At 35.4% G+C, this 17,868-nt stretch overlaps 1 protein-coding gene across 1 annotated transcript; it reads left to right on the plus strand.

Annotated features, from left to right (window-relative positions):
- Positions 1–1,406: 1,406 nt before the first annotated feature.
- LOC149807190 (PITH domain-containing protein 1-like) lies at positions 1,407–14,074 on the plus strand. Its single transcript, XM_089963369.1, has 6 exons — positions 1,407–1,690; positions 7,614–7,657; positions 8,670–8,747; positions 10,055–10,159; positions 13,027–13,135; positions 13,558–14,074. Exons 1-6 carry the CDS (start codon positions 1,487–1,489, stop codon positions 13,657–13,659), a joined length of 642 nt encoding a protein of 213 aa, XP_089819495.1. The 5' UTR covers positions 1,407–1,486; the 3' UTR covers positions 13,660–14,074.
- The last annotated feature ends 3,794 nt before the right edge of the window (positions 14,075–17,868 follow it).

Raw genomic sequence — 17,868 nt, forward strand, 5'->3', positions numbered from 1 at the left:
CGGTTAAGGATGGAGGTTTGTAAAAGGCACCAACGTATAGGTCTGATGCCCCGTTAGCCTTGATTTTGGCCCAAACTAATTCAAAGTTAGTATATGCGTAAGTTCTTCTGGCTCTCAGCTGGAATACTGGTCTGATCCAAGGACAAATACACCACTCCATGAGATCCCTCGGGACGATCTTTGCGGTAGGACCTGAAATATGCTGGGAATATTTTATATGAATTTATGTTGCTGTCTAGTAATGATTCAGTACCAATAACAATAGTGGCTTTGGTAGTGGATATAATATTGCTTTGTAGTCCCTTCTTTCCAGGCCCTTTATAGATTGACAATTAATTACTAGGATTCTCATGGGCACGTCAGTTCTAATTCCAATGGGACCATGTGTTGTAGACTTGAGTATCTGCTTGTGTGGAGATGAAGTAGCAGTTGGGTTGTTAAAACTGATCTCACTGTCCGCTATGGTACTGTCACTAAGGCATTTATTAAAACGAGGAAAATTAATTTGTAAGACTGGACAGTACCATTTTCTGAAAGTGCAATGAATGAATTACCAAATATATTAAACTTATTAAAAAAAATATTAATAAAAATAAGATCACAACTTACCGCTGAATTCCAGGACTAAGGAACTAGCAGGCTTTTGATAGATGCACCTCTAGGCTGTATACTCTATAACCCAAACTTCACCCATCAATCAAATACCAAAATAAAGGGAATTAAAGGTTCTTTTAACAATACTATATATGTTGTTGTTGTTGTTGTTATAGGGTTTAACGCCATTTTTCAGCACACGATAGGCTATACATTGCATCTAGTATTAATGGTGGAGGAAGAACCCCGGAAAACCCCAGAAAGAACCACCGACCCACGAGAAGCTACCGGCAAGCTTTCTCACATATCCACATTGGCCGAGCCCGAGATTCGAACCCACGCAGACATAGGGCAGTGATCCGTGACGTAGAGCGCTTTAGACCACTCGGCTACTCGGGGGCCCCCTACCTAAGATGTTCAAGGTCATATTTAAATAGCCAGAATGACCAGTCTGGATAACCGGTAAATTCCTTTTCTTTAAAAACATAAGCAAATACGAAACTGTAGAGCGTCACCTAAAGGAAATCTAACTTGATATTGTTTCGTGTTTTGGGCTGAACTTTACGACGAATAAAATGTTTGAAAATTACCCCGCCAAAATGTATCCGATGCATAATTTTATTCTGCAAAAATAGCCGAGGTAGTTCCATTCGGAATAAATCTGTTAATAAGTCGTAAATTATATTGATATCATATTAGTTAAACAGCAGCAGTCACCTATATACATTTTAGCGGATTTAAACCATTTATCTTAATTGTATTATATAATACATTGGTCTTCAACATCTTACGACATTAGACCAGTCGATGGCATTTCTATTCTGCTACTTCCGTTTTAGCATCTTAAGATATTCTTTCGTCTAAAATTTACAGAATTTGCTAATTTAAGACAATGTCAGAAGGTGGCGGACATGGGCATGGTCACAGTCATAACTGTGATAAAGAACACAGCCAAGGAAAAGGGCCCGACCGTGGACTTGAGTACAGCTTGTACCTTAAAATTGACACTCAAAGAGTGAAATGTTTGAATGAGGCCAAAGAGGGGTCTGGAAAAGATGTGTTCAAACCCTGGGATGAAAGAATGGATAAAGAGAAGGTGTCATTGTTTTGAAATATAAACTGTTAACTATTTACGATATTCTCATTTTATTTATATACATTAGATAATATTTTTGTTACAGTTTTTTTATCGAATGGCGCTTGTACTTTTTACCTCTGTGAAACGCCACACACAGTGATATCAGTTTCAAGGAATAGCCATTCGGACAAGGCGCCGGTGTAATGGCGTTCAGTGTTCTTTACCGTATTATTGTTCTTACTGAAAACCATGTACCAGGCGTTACATTTGTTCATCTAAATATAGATGTGCATTCCAATATTTTGTTGCAGTGTAGTACTAATATTAGTACCCTTACTCGTACTTCGTGGACAGGGTACTAACATGAGCATATACGTGTTAATGGAGCAAGCCGGGTGTGAATCACACCCGGCGCTCTTTTAGCCTAATAATAACACTTTAAACACATTCCTTGCATATAATCCAATAAATAGAGTAGTCCTCTTATTTAATACCGGAAGTATCGAAAATCATTGTAGAAATAATTGTAAAATCTCGTTTACTTTTTTCAGCCGATATTTTCGTTTAGATCGTCCGCCATGTTATTTCAAATGATGATTACTTCCGTTCTCAGCCTCATTTGTTTGTGTGCCATATTAGGACATTGACACCTTATTTGGAAATGTAAACAAATCGTAGTAAAAATTTGGCGCCGTTTGGGTCAGAAAATCTGCGCATTAAAAGTAAATATGGTTTATCGGCAAATTTGAAATTCAACCAAGAAGCGATTATTCGCACTTGATTGATAATAATATAGCGTAGAATATCCAAAATATGTTCTGGCAAGCCTTGCGTAGAAAAGGGGTCACGGCGAGAGTCTCGCGTTGTCTGTCATGGTGGACAGGATAAGGTTAGAGTAACCATACCAATTTATTTTATCGTGTAAGGGCTTAATAAAGTCAAAATAAGCCAAGCTTCTTTCACAACATGATTATACTTATGTAGTTGATTTCTACACTGTTTGTTTTTCTGACTTTAGTGATGATTTTTTTTGCTCCATTACATGATATGGGATCAGTTTGTAGCCTCAACCACATCAAATCAAGTTGAGGCTACGACATCATAGCTAGTTGCAGTGGTGCTTAGGCACAAAGATGTTATGTCTACTTTTAGCACAAGGTAGATTTAAGAACAAGTGCCATTGACAGTTGATGAGCAAACCTCTAGTCCTACAATGTAAGACATAGCACATGTTGGTTTTGTTTTAGTCCGATATCTTACTATCCAAATAATGGCCTTGTTCCGATGTTGTTGACATCAAAACGAATAGTCAACGGTTCAGGAATATCTCACACATTTGGTAGCCTATGTTGACACTCTTTCACTAATTTATGTGTAATTAATATACTTACTGTGCTGCCTTTTTCCTGGCAGAATGAAATCTGACACTAGCAAATGGACACATTTTCATGTTCCATTGACATACATTTGAATTTGTTGCAATGCGACAGTAGTTGAGGTATGCCAAAGTCTGTTTAAGTAGGTTCATGTGGCGGATATGTTCTTGAATGAAACAAAACGTTGCTTTACATTTCAAATAGGCATAATATATTTTTATTCGTTTCGTTAAAGAATATTTCAACTTAACCTGATTTCGACATTCCGGGCTTCCATCGCTTTCCAGTCAACTGAAATGTAGGCCAACAAAACTTGAAAACAATTACATTTCTTTTGTGAGAATTTGAATTTATTAGAGAAAAGACATAAGAATAAATAAAGTCTGACTAAACATTATGACTTTGTAGAAAAGCGCCATTATTTTAGTTGCCAGTTTGATGAGATGTTCCTGAAAATTTGACTTTCGTTACGATGTTAGTCAACATCAAAACACACTACATGGCGCTGTTAGTTAGGCAAGACCCCGACGCCTAAAACATAAATATCATTGTCAAGGTCTTACATGTAGGACTAAGTAAACCTCAAGTTAATGGATTTCGAAGAAAGGGTTATTTTGTATTGGATTTTTATTGTCACCTTCGTCAAAAACTCTTTTCAGGCAGGTTTTAAAGAGGGTGTTCAAGAATAAGATGTACATTTGATCTGGTTAACACTGGATCAAATTTGAGGTTTGAGGAGCTGATTTGAAACTCAAAAAAGAATTGGATGAGGGGTAGTCCTACATTGTAAGATGTCTACCCTGATATTTATGTTGTTTAGGTCAAACTCTTACTGCCCAAATAAACAGCTTTGAGTAGATTCTTCTCTGGTGAACTGACAGGGACAAGAGGCACATTTTTTAATAATATCTACCAAACTCAAAGTTTGATTGCAATAGGTGGACTCTGCTTACTCTGATGTCTTTTTCCTAATGGATTCAAATTCTTACACAATCAAATGGACCCATTTTTATGTTCTGTTGACCTACATATATTGTTGGAATGCGATGGAAGCCGGTGTAACAGGCAATAGTATACCCCTAGTCTGGAGTATACCTGGGGTTAAAGCGGCTTAGGCTAGATTATGCCCAGTTATATTATGGCCTGGGCCAATTTATACCCCTGGGGTATATTGTGGCCTAGGTCAATTCATACCCCTCAGGCCAAATTATACCCCCATGATATCAGCAGTGTTGAGCGATATACACAAGAATTACTTAATTTTTCAACATTTTATTGAGGATTCAGCTTTGTCAGGTAAGTTAAGTGACATGTTTCAGTCATACTCTTAGTCTGTCAAGGTATATAATACAAGATTATATATATATATATATATATATATATATATATATATATATATATATATATATATATATATATATATATATATATATATATATATACTCTTCATGTCCAGAGACAGTGTTAATCATGTGGTACACTATCATGGTAGTGTCAATGCACAACAATTTGAGCTTTTTGTGGAAAACTTTAAGAAGGAATCAAGAATCATGATACAATATATACCTCACATTCTTACAGTCCAATTGTATTGATTAACTATTATCTTTCCAATACTCCCATCAATATGTTCTAGTTTTTAAATCACAGTGGTATTCTTATTTCTTTAAGCTGAAGTTATAACATACCTCAGTAAACTCAGAAAAGGCAGTGATGATTGTTGTTTGTGTTTTCCTGCTACAAGTAAAGACCAGAACGATAAGTAAATATTAATTTAATATACAAGTGGGGCATATACTGGCCTGAAGGGCTATGGTCTGGCCTAGGCTATATTACACCCCTGGGCATAGTTTAGCCTAAGACACTTTATCCCCCGGAGTATACTCTGGCCTGGGCCAAACTATACCCGAGTTTAATCTGGGCAGTGGTTAATTTGGCCTGCTACACCAGGAATGCCGAAATCGGTTAAAGGAATGATAACACTTATCATTCCTTTAACCGATTTCGGCATTCCTGGTGTAGCAGGAAACAAAACAAAACTGTCTAATCACTTTCTTCAAAATCAGTATATTTTAGTTCATTTCATTACAGAAACATACTTCAGCCTAAACCCTAAACTCAAAATATTGGATATGAAGATGAATATAAATGGGTTTAACCAAGAGAACTCTTAAATTACCCATATTGCCCATTTCTCTCTCACTCTCATGCACACACATTTTTTTCTTGAGGTGAACAAAGAAATTATATTGTGACTCTTAATTACATGTAGCATTTATAGCCATTGTCCTGATTGTTTTTGTTAAATGTAAAGGCTATTGTATCCAAGCAGGGCAGTATGGACCAAAAATTAATAAGAAAAAGAAAGGTGAGGAGATATGTTAGTAATAAATTGTCTTTACTGAAAAAATTCCAGAAGTTAATGGGAGTAAGACATAAACGGCTGTTATGCTAAATAGGCAAATTCACATGGCAAAGTGCATATTTATAGTAATATTTGTTTCTAGGGCCAGTTGAAATATATAGCACTGTTGATTGATTTAATGTTATTCTCATTTTGTATCACATATATCAGTGCTGCAGTAGATTTATAAATACTATGAGAGTACAAGTGCTGTATTAAAGATATTTACTGTATGTTTAAAATGGGTGGAAAATTTGGTAACAAACATTGCTATCAGAATTTAAAGCCATTTCATACATGCACAACAGAGCCTGTTATAAAATCTCCATGAAGAATTAAACTGAGTTCAAAGAACACAGTGAAAAGGAAATATACGATGAAACTGGACAAAATATAAAGGACAAATTATTAAAATAGTCATAATCAGAAAGGAGGCTGTAGCCAGCCCATCTCTGCATGGTTTTGCTTTTTGACAGCATTGTTAATATTATGAGTGCCTTGAACTGTCACATTCATACTCATTACCCATTTGTTAGTCCATTTGGATTAGTATGTAGTATATACAGCAACAAATCATTGGAAAATTACTATTTTTTTAAATAGTCACAAAAGTTACTTTGTAGTAATGAATTTCAACTATGTAGAGTAGTTTCTCAGCAATAACTCTCCCTCCCACCAACCCACTTTACAAGCATTTTGCAAGCTATGAGTCCCTAACCCCAGCTGGGAATGAGCCATGATCCCCAGAGGGTCATGGTTAGCCCCAACATTTTAGCCATTGAAATCCAACTTTATAACTTTATCTTAAACATAAAGTATTGGATGTCAATGCACATTCCCAGGGTAAACCATTACCAATTGATATTTGACATAATTGTGTTTTTGTCATAATTTATTGTCTTTTTTCTGTAATAGATTTCACAAAGAATAGGGATAAATAGCATAACTTTTAAAGGGAATGCCTACTTTGAATGTATTGATTTCAAATGTTTAATTGGTGTAGAGACTTCTAATCGGTTCAGGAATAAATTGTATCAGCACTTGAGTCACAAAGACTTAAAATGCAGTTTATCATTTGCGAGCTACTTCTTGCATGAAATCATTTAAATATGGGGGAGGGTTAAAACTATTATAACCTGTTTGGGGATCATATGGCAGAGGTCTCGGAAACACTTAATCACGCATATTTGGATGCCAATTTTTTATCTGGGATGCAGAAAATCACTTAGGTGGGAGTCCTCCATATGCATGTAATAGGTGGGCGGCAAAATAAAAAGACTTGCCAGTCCTGCTTCAGCCACCTGTTTAGTGGGGAAAATGCTGATCATTTATCTATGCTGATATTTACAATGACAGATTTCAGTAGCTGAAAGACCCCTTGATGTACATGTTGCCATTATTTTAGTACATCAGAAGAACATGATGCAATAGCTAGGTGGCAAGTTAAAAGACCGACTGGCGGTTGGATGGAAAAATATACTGATATTTACAATGGTAGAATTCATTGGCTAAAAGACACCATGACACCATTATAGAGTACGTCAAAAGAACATGATGCTATAGCTGGACGGCAAGTTTAAAGGCTTTGACTGGCTGCAGGATATGAAAAGATACTGATATTTACAGTGATTGAATTCAGAGGCAGAAAGACCCAGAGATGTGATTGTGGTCAGTTATAAGAGTACATCAAATAAACAACTTTAGCTTTTATTATTGTGTTCATTTCCAAGTGTAGCCGAATAAGCAGTGCACATGACCACGGAATCAAGACACAATGAGACTTAGACAAAATGCCATTCGCAGATTTGTATAAGTATTTTGGTTCTTCTGATTTGCATAGTTTGCTGGGAGGGGACTGCAACTTTTGCTGGTTGAACTCCTATTTTTACCAAAATGGGAGTCCTGGACTCCAAGTTTTAAAATTCTAGCAAGACCTTTGATATGACATTCATTCTGATTTCTTTTTATGGACTTCAGCTGTTCAGCATACAGTTTACATTTATTTGATATCTTTTACCATAGACTTTGTGATATCTGCCTTAACAGTCAAAGGGTCAGACTTTGCTGTTTTAAGATTTGTCAGAAATTGGATTTTTCAGAGTCTGGGTTGGAAAATACTGGTAGAAAGAAATTTCATTACTGTTGCTATTTCATATTTCAGTTTGTGGAAAGTGATGTTGATGAGGAACTTCTCTTATATATCCCGTAAGTAATTATATATTTCCCTTTGGTCCTGTTTTCTAAAGCATTCAAAGTTTGACATTTTCATCATTTTCAAAATAATGGTTGATATTATAAATAAATGAGCTGTATATGTACTAATTTGCCCATTTTACCAGAGTGTTTTCACAGTATCCATGACTATTTTACTAGAGCTAGTTCACAATATCTATTCACTGTTTTGCACATTTTACTTGAGTCTGTTCAGTGTCCATGCAGTGTTTTTGTTTCTTATTTTGTTCTTGATCAGATCTTTCACTTTCACACACGACTTTGTTTGAGCAGGGTTGGTCATAAGCTCAGATATGAATATCATCTGACATGTAACACATGAACAGTGAGGCTGTTCAGAGCATTCATTACTACAATAGGTCAGCAACAGAGATGCTGTTGACATTTAGAACCTGTGTATTAATTTTGGGAACACACTGTGCATATTCACCAGTTTAATGAGTACAGTATGCAACAAGGCTGTCCCTAATTTTCAGAACAGGTGGCTGCTCATGAAAAAAAAGAGATAGCTATGCAGGAAGCAAATACAGCAGGAGAGTTTTGGTAGAGGGGCCCTGTTCAAATTGTTTTAATCATTAATGCAGAAATATTGCAATTTCATATTTTTGGATCTACTTACTAAAGATGAAACAACCAGTGACAGAGATAAAAAAAGAGCATAATTAATTGTCTACTGACTGTTAGGAAAAGAACTAGTACAATGACATTCTTTTCAAAAACTCCATCCACATAAAGATTTTGCTGTTTGCCTTTTTGGAAGGATGATTAATTAAGAGTTTAAGAAAATATGTAATAGAAGTCAGATTAAAGGAACCTTATGTTATGTATGTGAAATATCTTTTTCTAATAAGCCAGCTTGCACCAGATGTGTGATTCATGGCAAATCTCACATTTCATTGACGGCATCTTGTGGAAAGTACATGATATGAACTTAAATTGAAATAAGATTTATAAATTATTTTCTGTGTCTTAAATATCTTTGCAGGTTCACTGGTAGTGTGAAATTAAAAGGTATTATACTGATAGGTGGAGAAGAGGACACTCATCCTTCAAAAATGAGGCTGTAAGTTTCTGTTATATATGTTGTCTTTTTCTTGTTGCTTTCCTATATATGCACTATGTGGCAGTTGACTGTTATATATTGGTTTGTAACAGATGAACATACTGTCTTTCATACTTCATCAGTGATGAAATGCAGTTGTATTTGCTTTGGATACATCTTCACTATTAATCAAATTTCATGGTCTTGCAGTAAAATGCCTGACCTCTGTAAAGCAAACCATGCTTCTGGGCACTGGGTGTTCAAGTGTTCTTAGGCACTAGCCATTAGAAATAACTAACATCTCACCTCTGTCTGCATGTGTTCAAATCTTGGTTCAGCCATAGCGCGTATGTGAGAAAACTTGCCTATTTACTTCCCATGTCAGTGGTTCTTCCTGGGGCCTTTCCAGGTTCTTCCTTCACCACATATACTGTGCTGCCATTTATAACCCATCATGTGCTGAGAAATTGCATTAAGCCTATAAGACAAACACCGGTCCAGTAGCCTAGTGGTTAGAGCATCTGTGGCAGATACAGGATGTCATGGGTCTGAACCCCAGTTGAATCATATCAAAGACTTTATAAAAATGGTACTAACAGCTGCCTCGCTAGACGATCAGCATTAAGACATTAGTGGTGGCATTTCATTGATCCAAGAAGGCATTATTTTTAAAAAAATGGATGCCAGGATACTTTTTACTCAAAGTGTTTGTGTTAAAACAATACAGAATTCTAAACTGCATTAATGGATGACTACTCCACATTAAAAGTGCCTTCCCTGAATCACAAGTATATTTTAGTGGAAGAGCCCTGAGTGCTGAATTTCACTGATCTACCCATATATGCTTGCTTATAAGACAAGTCCAACTGCAAACTGCACAAACCCAGATCTGCCTTTGCAGAATGTGCTGGCAGATCTGGGTCTGTGCAGTTTGTTAGGAGTAATCAGTAGAGCAAACAACATAGACCCAGATCTGCAGGTGCATTATGCTATGGCAGATCTGGATCTTTGTTGCTTGCAGTTTGACTCAACCTATAAGCATGTGTAGATGACATTCCATTATCTTGACCTGTATTATCAGATCTTTTGAGCAAGAAAGTACAGCTCAAGCTAAACATGCAGTGTCTGAGATGATACTTCAGGTTTGTGTCAGAATTATGGCAATTTAGTAGAGGAATTCATATTAAGTACCTTCTGAATGTTCTGTGATTATAGCTAGTAATAGACTGTCAGTGATGTTCAGATTTGAAATTGAGTTTTATTTTGTTTTCCCTAAAGCAAATATTTACATCATTTATGGAATGTTAACTTTTGTTTCCTGTTTGTAGCTTTAAGAATCGACCTTGTATGACATTTGATGATACTGGAAGTGAGGCTGATCAGGAGTTTGAACTTCACCCAGATCCTAGTGGGATGCTCGAGTATGCAACAAAGTGAGTTTTACTAATGATAAGTACAATAGATTTTCATTATTTGCACCTCCATTTGTCTTAATGTCTCAGATCCAAATAACAGCTACAAAGAAACTATTTATCTGGACTATCTTGTTTTATCCTCTTTTTATAGGGGGGAAACTGGTTAATGAAATTTCTTTAAAAAATAATAGAAGTCTATTCCTAGAAATTGTCATTTGGATACCAAAACATTTTGCTATATGAAGTCCAGATTAATCTGCTTAGTTTGAAATTGAGTTTCTCCATAATTAATTGCACAGAGACATTAATTAGGATATTCTGGTTCATGAGAATGAAGGAGATGGGAACAAAACTGTCAGAATTGATAAAGCTTCACTGAACGTCAGTCAGGACACACACACACACACACACAGACACACACACACACACACTCACTCACTCACTCACTCACTTTCGGAATACTTTCATACTTTAGTGAAGTCTTTATTCTAATTCACATTCTCAAATACACAGATATCTGTGTGAATTAATTTATTTCCTGGGATAACAATTTTCATGGTTCTGGGGAAAAAATGACATTATTATCACTACTTTAATTATAGAATTTTGATGAGATCATATTGCAACCACAAAAGTGTCATTGTTTGTTGGACGAATAAAATTCATTATTTGTTGCAGCCACTAAATCCATGACAATTGATGCTACATGAAAATTGGTACCCCCCTTTAAAAGAATTCAGACTATTATTTTTAACCATATTTGTATAGAGTCAATTTATTATTATTGCATAGCTTTTCATCAACACAAACTATTGTTTTATATTAATGGAATAAAGTTTCAGTTTTGAAACCTCAGTGTAATAGAACACTGTATCATTTCATATGTTACTGTATAATGTTTACTGAAACAAGTGTTAAATATCTACCAGTGTTTTTGCATAAGAACCCATATGTCAGTCAATTTATGAATCCTTTTAAAAGTGACTATATCACATCAATGTGCAAGATAATTTGGAAATAATATAATTATATTTGTAACTGAAGATGTGTACTTGATCTATGGTATCATGTTATGGAAATAATAAAATTATATTATGTTTATCCTTATTCTGTGAACAGCTAAGTTTTAATCAATTTTGTGTTGTACTCTTATTTTTCTGAAAGTCTTTGTTGTGAGTTTAACTTTGTCCCTAGATTTGGATATAATTAATAAGGTCATTTGTTGTTAATATGATGAACCAGAACAGGAATTTAATTTAATTTAATTCACTACCAAATTTTTGAAAAACAAAAGGTATGAAGATATACACTGCCTCAAAAAAATTGTCAGCAGTTGCCACATAATTATTAACTATAATTATATATGTATATCTTGTGGAGAACATCTTAAAATTAAAAATTGCCTAAGTTTTATAATTAATAGAATTATTTTGAAGCTAAAATCAGTCAGTAGATATGATAAAAGAGAAAATCAGATATGTTGTGGTAAGAAGTTCCCTTTTAAAATTAATAGCTTCCCTGTGGATCAAGTACAACATTCACGAGAAAGAACTGATAAATTGATAAATTGGCATGATAAACTTCATTATCTAATAGGTATCATGAATAATAGGTATCATGAATAATGGGTATCATGAATCAAACCCAAACCCTGCCCAATATCAGTTTCACACATTTCTAAATTCATATAAAATTTACCTGACATTTTGAATTTAAATCTTATTTTTTAGTCAAGTTCATAGATTGCTTTTCAATATAGGTATGACACGAGTCCAATATAGTGTATAGTTATCGATGAAAGCGGTTTCTTCTTTTACATTGAAGCAAGTGAGAGCTGTGAATCACGATGATCAAAACATGATTAATGTTTGCATTTCTGAATACTGTCCAACTTATTCAGCATGAAGTATAATTTGTGGGAATAATAAGATGCATTGTATCCATCTACTCCATGACAATGCAACAGCTCATAAATTCATCATCGTGGTAGTCTTCGAGAAGGGGACACTGCATCCAGACTTTGCCACAGTCTTCATACACCTCTGATTTAACGGCAAGTGTTTTTGGTTGGAATCTGTTATCAGAGATTTAGAGGGGCAGATGATTTGAAAGCCACAAATGCAGTTAAAAATGCATTTGTGCACTATGTGAACTTTATACCCAAAAAATCCTGTAAAATTTTGTGACTGATTTAAAAAAATTAGTATTTTTACATGAAAAATATATTGTACTAAAAAAGCTATGTTTCATTGTATGTTGCATAAGTTAGTATGAGTTGGCCTATGTCCTAAGATGATGAATCACATTTCAGTGCACTGGCCGACAGATTGAACAAGAACAAAATGTGCCATTTGACTCATTTCATAACATGTCCTTCACAACATGTGACAACTTCATTTTTTAATGATCATAGGAATTATGAATCATGTAAAATTTGGCATGACAGTTGTTCATACTTTACATCATCTTTATTTATTGGATATTTATCACAAGATGATAGATCGCTCCAGTTAGAGCATCCATCTTGTAAGGGGGAGGTTGTGGGTTCAATCCCCAGACGAGTCATACCAAAGACTTACAAAAATGGTACTAACAGCTGCCTCGCTTGGTGCTCAGCATTAAGAAGTTAGTGTTAGGACTGGTTGGCCTGGTGTCAGGATAATGTGACTGGGTGGGACATCATGCTACATGTCTGCGGCATGATGCCCCAGTGCTGGACATCACTGTAAACTGCCACACTGCAGACATCATAGCGATATGACTGAAAAATTGTTAAAGCTACATTAAAAATCCTAATCACACCCACATACTCACAAGATGATAGCAAATATAAATCAATAGACATAATTTGATATAAAGTATCTTTTTTCTTCTTCTGTTTTCAGAGCTGCCAGATTCAACCATGTAGAAAACCTGTCCATTCATTTTCCCTCAAACTTTGGTGCAGAGAACACAAAGATATATTACATAGGTTTAAAAGGAGATTTTACACAGGTAAACTAATTTGTTGGTATACTTTTCATGCTAAAATACTTGCACAATGTATTTATTTTGTCATGTGACTTTATTTTATTGTTTATAGGTGTTGTTCAATTGCAGTTTATCTTCACATGTATATTTGCTTATTGTACAGGATAAAAATCAAAGATTGTGAAAGTTTGTATTTTATAATCACCATATCCAGTTTTATTTCTGTAAAATCTCAAAGTTTGATGGTTAGCAGATTTTGACCATAATTGGAAAATCATATTAGCAATGAAGTATCATATTGAGCAGATTATGATAATTATCAGTTCATGAAAGATTTTACCAAGCTACTCACGAGTTCCCATTCCTCCAGCATTTCAGTGGGATGTGGCAGGGAGACCGTGGTGGCCATGATAGTTGATAGTTCTTTGTTTGTATTTATTCTTTAGGCTCATCGACATGAGGTAACCATATGTGCATATGAAGCAAGGGCAAACCCAGCTGACCACAAGACAAATCTTCTGGACTCAGTGGGCCATCAAATCCAGTAATTGGCATGATGTTGTGAACACCACTGATTTCTACAGATGCATCTTCTAAACTAGAATGTCTTTCAACATTGTCAGTGCTCAGCATATTGAATCTTCTGTTTATTGGTGACTTCAACAGTTGTTGATGAGCTTGAGTTTGTTTAAAACTTTGCCTCATTATCCTCTCATAAATTATTTGCTTCTCAGAAGGTATAACCATAATAACATTGTGTCAGTGAGAAGTGATGAGGAAGAGTTATGGACTTAATTGCTCTAATTTTCTCATGAAACATTCTTCAGAATTTTGGCTTAAGATAGTGATACTTTTTTCTACTGCCATCAGAATCATGAAAACTACGTTATGTTGATTTGTCATATTTATATTGGATAAGTTAGTGCATATTGGGACATATTTAATAAAGGTATTTTCAGGGCTCTTGATTTTTATTTATTATTACTTTAGATATACATCACTGTCCTTTTATAATTTTATTTAAACTAAATGTAGCATAACTCATGTTCTTCCCCATCTACAGTAGCAAACTTTGCAGATGACTTGCATGTAGGGTACGGAATCTCAATTTGTGGCTCAAAGGTCAATATCACTTTGACTGAAAGAAGAAGAATGTTTTATACACAAGAACTTGAGTTCCAGACTATGTACCTTGACTAAAGTTTGGTAAGAACTTGCACTTGAGGTATGGAAGATGCCAATTGATTTTGGAGTGAAAAAGAGTGAAGATTTGGGTCATTATAGCTCAAAGAAATATGGTATTTGCAGAATAACTTTTGTTCTTAATTAAGTCCCTTGACCAAACTTATGTGGATGAGTTGCACTTAGGGCAGGGTTTTTTTGGTCCAAAGGCCATATTGCATTTTCTACGACCACTTGAGGGCCACAAACACTATTTCTATGACCACTTGAGGGCTGCAAACACTAATTTCTTTAATATATATACTGTTCATGGACCAGATTTTCTGCGCTGTTTTTAATTTGCCATGATGGCTGGATAGAACGTGTTTGCAGGCCAGGGGTCGTGCAACCCTGACTTATGTAATAAGAAAACCTATTTATTCTGGATTCTAAAGGCTAAAGATCATGTTCATGGTATATCTCTTAAGAAAATAATGGTTTCTACAAATTAACTTTAGATCAAGACACATCGGTCATTAAAATCCAGAGACAACCATGTCCTTCTAGTGCCTTTACAAAGGTCCATTGACTACTCCTGTAGCCTAAGTGGCTAGAATGTCTGCCATGGATGCAGGAGGTCACAGGTCTGAACATTGGCTGAGTCATACCAAAGACATAGAAATGGTACTAGCAGATGCTTTGCTTGGCACTCAGCATTAAGAGGTTAGTGTTAGGACTTCTCAGTCTGGTGTCAGGATAATGTGACTGGGTTTGATATAATGCCAGTGTGATGCTTCAGTGCTAGACATCTAATAACTGCACACTGTAGACATCGAAGCAATGTGACTGCATTAAAATTCCAAAACACACATACAGAGGACCATTAAACATGGAATAGGTATATAATGTTCTCATTTTGTTCATGCTTGATTTCTTTTAAAATTTAGCTCACAGTTCTGTAGTTGCCTTATTAAGCTTCTCATTAATCACTGAACCAATTAATGCCAAATCGTACATCTCATACTGGCTTTAGTCCAACAACCAATTATGCCAAATCATACATCTCATACTGGCTTTAGTCCAACAATGTAAGATGCCTCCTCTTATATATTTGTGTTTTTAGGTTGCCATTTTACTGCCTTAATAACGGTGTTACATAGTATGTTCCGAGGTTGACTAACATCTGAACAGGAAGTCAGTTTTTCAGGAATATCTCACACACTTGGCAGTCCATATCTCACACACTTGGCAGTCAATATCGATGCTTTATTTCAAATTAAGGACATATTGATTAGTCAGACTTTACTTACTCTGATGTTTTTTTTCCTTCTGATAAATTCAAATCCTGACAGAAGTGCACAAAAAATGTGTTTTCAAGTTCCATTGTCATACAATTCATTTTGCTGGAATGTGATATAAGTAGGAAATAACAGAATCAGCTAAATGATTGTTAGTATTTTTAATGAATTGAAACTATCTAAACACTGTATTCAGTATTATTATATTTTTATTTGTTTCATTAAAGAAACATACTCCAGCTTAATCCAATTTTGGTATTTTTAGTGACAGAAACTACCAACTTACAGTGAAAAAGTACTGTGGTACCACTGGAAAATATGCCATGGTAAACCAGTAATACAACACACCTCTAGAGTGCATCCTGAACGAAAGACCTTTTAAATTTGTTTAAAAGATGCAGATCCACCATAAGAGATTGCCACCACTGCTTAAAATAAGAAACTTTTAACTCGTTCATCCCCAATGCCACCTATTTCCGAGCTCTTGAAGCATCAGAGTCATTTAAGATACACCAAAGTGTGTGGTATTACAGACAAGTAGACTTAGCTCTACATTCATACCAGATAATCTGGACTTTATACTCGCAATATAAAATACAGTGGGAAACATGTAATTTTTTAGACCCAATTTCTTTACACCAAAATTTTGCCAGTTGTTGGAACTGGATTTTGTGTCTGGATTTTTAGACCTTTTGGTCTGAGATCTAAGACACGCCAGCCAGAACTGCACTTGGACAGGTGAACCTTTGCAAAAAGTAGGATAACTTTGAGGTCTGGGATAAAAAAACACAAAAATGATGAGTCCAGTAAGCAAGAAAACAAAATTTACTCTTTACATGCGTGAGCGAAATGGCCAATAAAAAATGACGATTCAAACACAACTAAGCATCCAGCTAAATGAAAATCTCTAGGAAGTGTATGTATTTGGATGTGTTCAAAATGTGTTTCCTATCCCTATTTCAGGCAAAAATGACAAAAATATCAGGGGCTAAAGGATTTGATTGCATGAATTTTGGTGATGTCATTTGTGTATAAATATTGCACATAAATTACAAAAATAGCCATTCTTTGACAATTTGTATGAAATCACCAAAAACATGATTGATTCATTCTGCCCCAATGCCTCTTGTAGGCATGATGAGGTTGTATCCTTCTTCCAAGCGCTGTAGCATCAAGGTCATTTAAGATACACCAAAGTATGTGGTATTACATACAAACAAGTAGACTGATGTAGCTCTACTGCAATGTAAAATATAGAGTGAAACACATAATTTTTGGTACCCAGTTATTGACCATATAAGAGAAGATGATTATACGTTTGTCCACATCTTGTGATGAGAACAGGTGAAGGGAATGCAGTCAACTGCAGTTATTTATAGGGGAAGGGTGGATCGAAACCAATTGAGTTTACTCACTAATCCAAACACGCATTAAAAAATTCAGTCACAACATGGAACCAGTCTTCCAAACCAAAGAGTGACCTGTGATGTCACATTCCCTGTATATATGTGCTAGCGTCTGTGTAGTCAATCCATGCGACACAGTTTTCAAGCATGACAGAAACTAAGAACACAATGAATTGGGGTGTACCAGCCATGGAGACGAGAAGCGATGGTATAGCAGTGGCTACCAAAGTCAACACAGGCTTACTTTTAGAAAAGGTTGATTTTAATTGGGATTTAGTTGATTTTCTTTCTTCGCAAGAATTTGTTCCAATACCAGTGCCTTCACCTCCTCCTCCTTCTTTACCACATGTCGAGGATTTTAAACTGAGACAAAAAGAAGAATTAGAGGAAGTTTTACAGTAACAGAAAGAAGCAGAACAAGCTTTCCTCCTTAAACAGCAACAAGAAGAAGAAGAAGGGGCAAGAAGGAAATGACAGGAAGAAGCAGCAGAGAAGAAATAAGGTCTAGGAGAGAATTAGAATAGTGAATGCCAAACAGTGATGGTACTCTTAGACATTTTAGTGGACTTAAGGAGTCTGAAACAAATCTATCAGACTTCTTTATAACGACCCAAGAGAAAAAGAACTTCCTGAGCCAAAAAATCCTACCCTGTTACTACATCTATGATACCACCCCTAGTGATTTCTACCAAATCATCATCGACAGGAGCCAGTCCAGAAGTATGCCTTGGCCATGGCAAAGGCTTAAGTTTGCCTTTTTCAGGGCCACCCACTTCTTTTGAAAAGAGATACTATTTAAATTGCCAAAATAAATTAAAACTCAAAAGCTCTTTTTACCCATGATGTACGTATGTGAGTGTAGGTCCATATTCTTAAAATAAAAACCAAGAGA

Source organism: Sinohyriopsis cumingii, chromosome 1 (assembly GCF_028554795.1).
Source record: "Sinohyriopsis cumingii isolate HCF-2022 chromosome 1, ASM2855479v2, whole genome shotgun sequence".
NCBI classification, from domain to species: domain Eukaryota; kingdom Metazoa; phylum Mollusca; class Bivalvia; order Unionida; family Unionidae; genus Sinohyriopsis; species Sinohyriopsis cumingii.

Bases quoted from the DNA above. Each gene is read 5' to 3' on its own strand.
- LOC149807190 (XM_089963369.1), top strand. From the start codon at position 1,487: ATGTCAGAAGGTGGCGGACATGGGCATGGTCACAGTCATAACTGTGAT. The intron at 8,748-10,054 runs GTAAGTTTCTGT...TCCTGTTTGTAG, and splicing joins CATCCTTCAAAAATGAGGCT to CTTTAAGAATCGACCTTGTA. The intron at 10,160-13,026 runs GTGAGTTTTACT...TTCTGTTTTCAG, and splicing joins ATGCTCGAGTATGCAACAAA to AGCTGCCAGATTCAACCATG.